This window comes from Hibiscus syriacus, unplaced genomic scaffold, assembly GCF_006381635.1.
Source record: "Hibiscus syriacus cultivar Baekdansim isolate YM2019G1 unplaced genomic scaffold, ASM638163v2 tig00004620_pilon, whole genome shotgun sequence".
Lineage (NCBI taxonomy): Eukaryota > Viridiplantae > Streptophyta > Magnoliopsida > Malvales > Malvaceae > Hibiscus > Hibiscus syriacus.
In genome coordinates, this window is record NW_024062020.1 from 713167 (window position 1) to 718558 (window position 5392).

At 38.9% G+C, this 5392-nt stretch overlaps 1 protein-coding gene across 2 annotated transcripts; it reads right to left on the bottom strand.

Annotated features, from left to right (window-relative positions):
- Positions 1 to 231: 231 nt before the first annotated feature.
- On the bottom strand, positions 232 to 2121 carry LOC120195999 (WAT1-related protein At4g08300-like). 2 transcript variants are annotated; one of them, XM_039197919.1, is made up of 8 exons: positions 1856 to 2120; positions 1705 to 1767; positions 1482 to 1598; positions 1169 to 1406; positions 933 to 1091; positions 683 to 834; positions 426 to 596; positions 232 to 395 (listed from the first exon to the last, which is right to left on the bottom strand). In XM_039197919.1, exons 1-8 carry the CDS (start codon positions 2065 to 2067, stop codon positions 383 to 385), a joined length of 1125 nt encoding a protein of 374 aa, XP_039053850.1. In that variant the 5' UTR covers positions 2068 to 2120; the 3' UTR covers positions 232 to 382. The 2 variants fall into 2 exon arrangements, with proteins under 2 accessions (XP_039053850.1, XP_039053846.1); XM_039197915.1 differs by having other exon boundaries at positions 232 to 596; positions 1856 to 2121.
- Between the last annotated feature and the right edge of the window lie 3271 nt (positions 2122 to 5392).

Genomic DNA, 5392 nt, shown 5'->3' on the forward strand with positions numbered 1-5392 from the left:
TCTGTAATTAAGATTCTTTTATAATAGCAAAATAAAAATACAAGTAATGGTATTGAAAAATAGAATCCGTATCCCATGCTTCAACACACCTACGTCAAAACATGGTTAACACAATTTATCACCAAATTAATAATATTGATATATTTATGATTAAGTTAATTATTTAAATTAAACCCTTTATAGCATAAGCCAAAAAAGGGACTATAAATGAAATAGAAGGGCAATAAGATACCAAAGCAATAGGATTAAACGTTTTCATTTCATAAAATTAAAGCCTCACAATACAATCAAAAGATATATAAGCCACAAATTATTTAGACGCAGAGTAGAAGAACAACTCTGCTTGAAAATGATCAACGATGGAGATCAAGGAACATTTTTTTTATGTTCCTCGAATGGAAAAGGAGCTTTTTGAAGCTGGAATAGTAACAATTTTGGCATCTCCATCACTGCTGTCATCAACATTGATTGATGTACTATTGTTTGTGATTGGCAATTCCTTGATTTTCTCGTCAGTTTCTGGGCCTTTCCCGTCTTTGCTTTTACCCCACACCACTGTGTAAAGTCCTGAGACTATGATAATGGCTCCAAGAACGCTAAAATCAAAACAAAAGATGCAATCAGAGTCCACTAAATGAATGAGACTTGTAAATTTTGTGTTTTTTTTCTGGTGTCAATATACCTTCCAAGATGGACTTTTTCTGCTAAAACTATGGTTCCTAGTGCAGCAGTGATGATCATGCATAGAGGGCTGAATGATGTAAGGAATACCGGCCCTCGTTCTCGGATCACGACTCCTTGCACGTAGTACGCTATTCCAGAGCACACTATTCCCTAATTCATCACCAAAATTGAGTATTGCAAAGTGCATCAATGGCTGGTCAAAAAAACTTGTAAAGCAAGAAACAAAAGTACATCATTGGGGCACTTACAGAGTAAGCTGCAGCAAGGAGCCTTGAATCCCACCCAACTTTCCAAGCACTCAGGTTCCGGTCCATAATAAGGGCAACTATACCATCTTCTATCATTCCCACGAAACATATCCAAGCAGTGAGCGAGAGCTCGGCGGGGTACTTTTTCAACGTGAAGGACTGCACCAGGAACCATATACCATACAATTAGCACCAGAACATGTTTAAAACCAAATTTGAAATTTTTTTGCACTCACTTGCAAAATGAAGTAACTTGCCCAGCTTAAGATACTTGCTAGAAGCATTATGGTACCGGTAACCCAGTGTTTATCAGCGGATTCAGTGGTGGATCCATGGTGTTCCGCGCCTCCTGATTTGATGAAATCAACAATTGGACCTTTGTACAAAGTCATCACCATTGCCCCTACCACAGTGATTGCTGTTCCAATGATCTTTGCTACACTGCGTATCTTCTTCAAATTAATCTTCTCTAACCTGATTGCCATTATCAACATATTAAACAATGATTCAACATATGTATCAGAAAATGATTGAAGAATGATTTTTCACCTGAAAATCATTGCCAAGATGAAGGTAACAGAAGGAAGCATGTTGACGAAAGCCGATGAATATGTTGCAGTTGTGGCCTTCATCCCTAGATAGTATAGGTTCTGGTCAAGCACTGGCCTGCGAAATCCAAATCAACCACTTTAATTGAAAGTTTTCCATTTCAAGAACAAGCATCCATTCACGACGTAAAGATTCAAAAAGGGTTAAGATATAAGAGCATTACTCGAGGATACCAAGAACCACGATCCTGAGGAAGATGGGAAGGGTCATTCTTGGCCTGATTTTCCTGCATAAAAAAATGGAAAGAAATGATAACCTGAGGATGGATGACGAATCCATGAAATAACATGGCCTATTGGAGAAGAAGAGGAAACCTTTCAAGAAAAAAGGCAAAGGGAGCAATGACAATGGTGGCCACAAGGTGACGGTAGGTAGTAAGGACGAAATTACTCATGCCGTGCTTAAAAGAAACCAACGAGATGATGTACATCCCTGCATATCCAAACTGCAGGGACACAATTGCAATGTATGGTTTCACTTGGTTTATCATTTTAGACAACATTAAACGTTCCCTCTCCTCTCCCATTGTTTCTCTCTTTCCTTTCTTCCTCTTCCTCTTCCTCTTCCTCTTCCTCTTCCTCTTCCTCTTCCTCTTCCTCTTCCTCTTCCTCTTCCTCTTCCTCTTCCTCTTCCTCTTCCTCTTCCTCTTCCTCTCTCGGCTCTTAGGCTGCCAACTTCCAAACGACAACTTCCCTTCTTATAGTGGATTTTCCCAGTGGAAATTAAAAGGCGAAGTGCATTATTTTGTAATAAATGTAAGTGCTGTCATTGGTTATATACCAAAATGTGTTGAATTATTAAGGGTGGTAGACAAAAAAAATAATAATTTCCTAAATAAAAGGCTTTAAATACCCAAATATATAGTAATCTTTTTTAATGACTAGTAGGGGGAAAAAAGATAAATTGGGGGAGACAATGCAAAGTTGGTGCTTTCGTGTTTGGATTCCAACATGGAAAATTAGCCTATTCGATGGAATCCCACGAAACATTCGAAAAGACATGTCAAACTAGAGCATATCTTTTATAATTATTACAACATAATTACTTGCTCAAAATTTTAAATTATATAGATTTCGTAAAATTAGGGATAAAATAAAATGATCGCTCACTCCGCTCCATCCCCTGTCCTCTTTACCGGTATATTTATGAGTCATTCCTAACAAATCTCCACCTTGGCTAATATCTTGCCCCTTAGGAAACATGCAATGTGGGTTGGGTTACCTTACTTCTTTAACAACTCGAAATATTCAACAAGTCCAAGCAATGCTTGAACTTGTCTGTCGTAACTGACTTGGTGAACATATCAGCGACATTCTCATCAGTATGTACCTTCTGAAACAAAATCTCTTCAAATGCAACCAACCCTCTGATCTTGTGAAACCTTACATCAATATGCTTAGTTCTAGCACGATATACTTGATTCTTAGCCAAGTGAATAGTGTTTTGATTATCGCAAAACAGCTGAACTCCACCTTGTTGAACACCCAATTCCTTCACTAAACCAGTAAGCCATAAAGCTTTTTTTGCAGCTTCAGGCGTTGCCATATGTTCAGCTTCAGGCACTGCCATGTGTTCAGCTTCAGTTGTAGATAGTGCCACCACAGATTGAACAGTAGACTTCCAACAAATAGGCCCTACACCAAGAGTAAAGACATACCCTGTCGTAGATCTTCTATTATCCAAGTCACCTGCATAGTCTGAATCCACATATCCTACAACCAAAGGATTATCCCGCTGACTACCAAAAACAATTCCATGTTCCACAGTACCCTTTAAGTACCGAAAGATCCACTTGACTGCTTCCCAATGTTGCTTACCAGGGTTAGACATGTACTTACAAACTTGACTAACAACATGAGCAAAATGAGGATGAGTACATAACATTGCATACATCAAGCAGCCAACAACATTAGAATACGAAACCTTTGCCATATCTTCAGCTTCCTTATCTGTCTTAGGGCACTGTTCTGATGAGAGCTTAAAGTGATTCACCAATAGAGTGCTAACCGGTTTTGCGCTGCTTATCGCAAACCTTTCTAGCATTTTCTCAACATAACCATGTTGAGATAGCCACAGTTTCCTTGAGTCTCTGTCCCTTCAAATTTCCATTCCAAGAATTTTCTTTGCAGCACCTAAATCTTTCATATCAAATTCCTGACTCAATAAAGTTTTTAAACCGATAACATCATCCATGTTCTTCGCAACAATTAGCATATCATCAACATACAGTAACAGAAAAATAAAAGAACCATCATCAAGGCTCTTAACATAGACACAATAATCATACTCACATCGCTTGTAGCTAATCTTGATCATATAGGAGTCAAACCGTTTGTACCATTGTCTCGGAGACTACTTCAACCCATACAAAGATTTCTTCAATCTGCAAACTAAATGTTCGTTTCCAGGTTGAGTGAAACCTTCAGGCTGCAGCATGTAGATCTACTCCTCTAAATCACCACGCAAAAAAGCAGTTTTCACATCCATATGCTCTAAATACAAATCCCAACTAGCCACCAATGCAAGTACTGCTCGGATTGAAGTGTATCTGACCACAGGGGAAAAAATTTCATCATAATCAACTCCTTTCTGCTGTGAAAAACCCTTTGCTACCAAACGAGCCTTGAACTTCTCCCTCTCTTTTTCTGTTACTGTTGGTTTCTTCTTATACACCCATTTGCAACTAATCGGCTTCTTACCCTCAGAAAGGCGAACTAACTCTCATGTACGATTGTGATTCAAAGACTCCATCCCCTCAACCATGGCAGCCATCCACTTGTCGTTTTCCTGACTAGCAACTGCATCATGAAAAGTAATCGGATCATGACTGCTAACAGTAAGTGCAAAAGAGACCAAGTCTTCAAAACTCAATTTGTTTGGAGGCTTTATATTCGTCCGTCTCACCCTGTCTCTGGCAAGACTATAATCCTGCAAATCATCCGTGGCGGAACCACCAGAAGTCGGTTGAGAAGTTTATGTTTTCTCAGCTGGAAACTGCTCAAAATCCACCATTGTCGTGTCTTTCTTCTACTGCAACATGGGTTGTTCATCAAAAACATCTCTACTGATAACAATTTTCTTCGCAACTGGATCCCAAAACTTGAATCCTTTGACACTTTTCTTGTAATCCAGAAAAATGCACTCATTCGATTTTGCATCAAGTTTGGATCTCTCATCAGCAGATACATGCACATAAGCAGGACAACTAAAAATCCGTAAGTGATCAAAAGTAACATCATGACCAGTCCATACCTCTTCTGCAACTTTCCCAGCCAATGATGCCCTTGGCGATCTATTGATAAGATAACACGTCATGTTAACAACCTCAGCCCAGGGAAGCCCCGCATTCAACCGCAAACATCTGGCTCTTTCATTCAACAACATGTTCATCCGTTCCGCAACATCATTCTGTTGTGGTATCTTGCGCACTGTAAAATGCCTCTTAATCCCATGATCCATACAGAAGTGTAGAAACTATGAATATGTGTACTCCGTACCATTGTCAGACCACAAACACTTGATTTTTCGTCCTGTTTGGTTTTCTACCTCAGTTTTTCACAGCTTGAACTTCTCAAAAACATCAGACTTCTGTTTCAAAAAATACACCCAAACTTTCTGTGAAAAATCGTCAATAAAGGTAGCATAATACCTAGATCCACCCAAAGATGATATCGTGAAAGACCCCTATACATTAGAATGCACATAATCAAGAATCCCTTCAGTTGTGTGCTTCACAGTCTTGAAATGAACTTTAGTCTGTTTACCAATAACACAATACTTGCAAAAGTCGAGCTTACACCTTTTAACACCATGCAACAAAATTTTTTTTATGCAATTCAGCCATCCCTAAC

What these genes read in the sequence shown, in the direction of transcription:
- LOC120195999 (XM_039197915.1), bottom strand. Translation starts at nt 2,067, where the DNA reads ATGGGAGAGGAGAGGGAACGTTTAATGTTGTCTAAAATGATAAACCAA. An exon ending in ATCTTGGCAATGATTTTCAG is followed by an intron (nt 1,407 to 1,481) that starts GTGAAAAATCAT and finishes AATGGCAATCAG; the next exon opens with GTTAGAGAAGATTAATTTGA. An exon ending in CAAGTTACTTCATTTTGCAA is followed by an intron (nt 1,092 to 1,168) that starts GTGAGTGCAAAA and finishes TTCCTGGTGCAG; the next exon opens with TCCTTCACGTTGAAAAAGTA.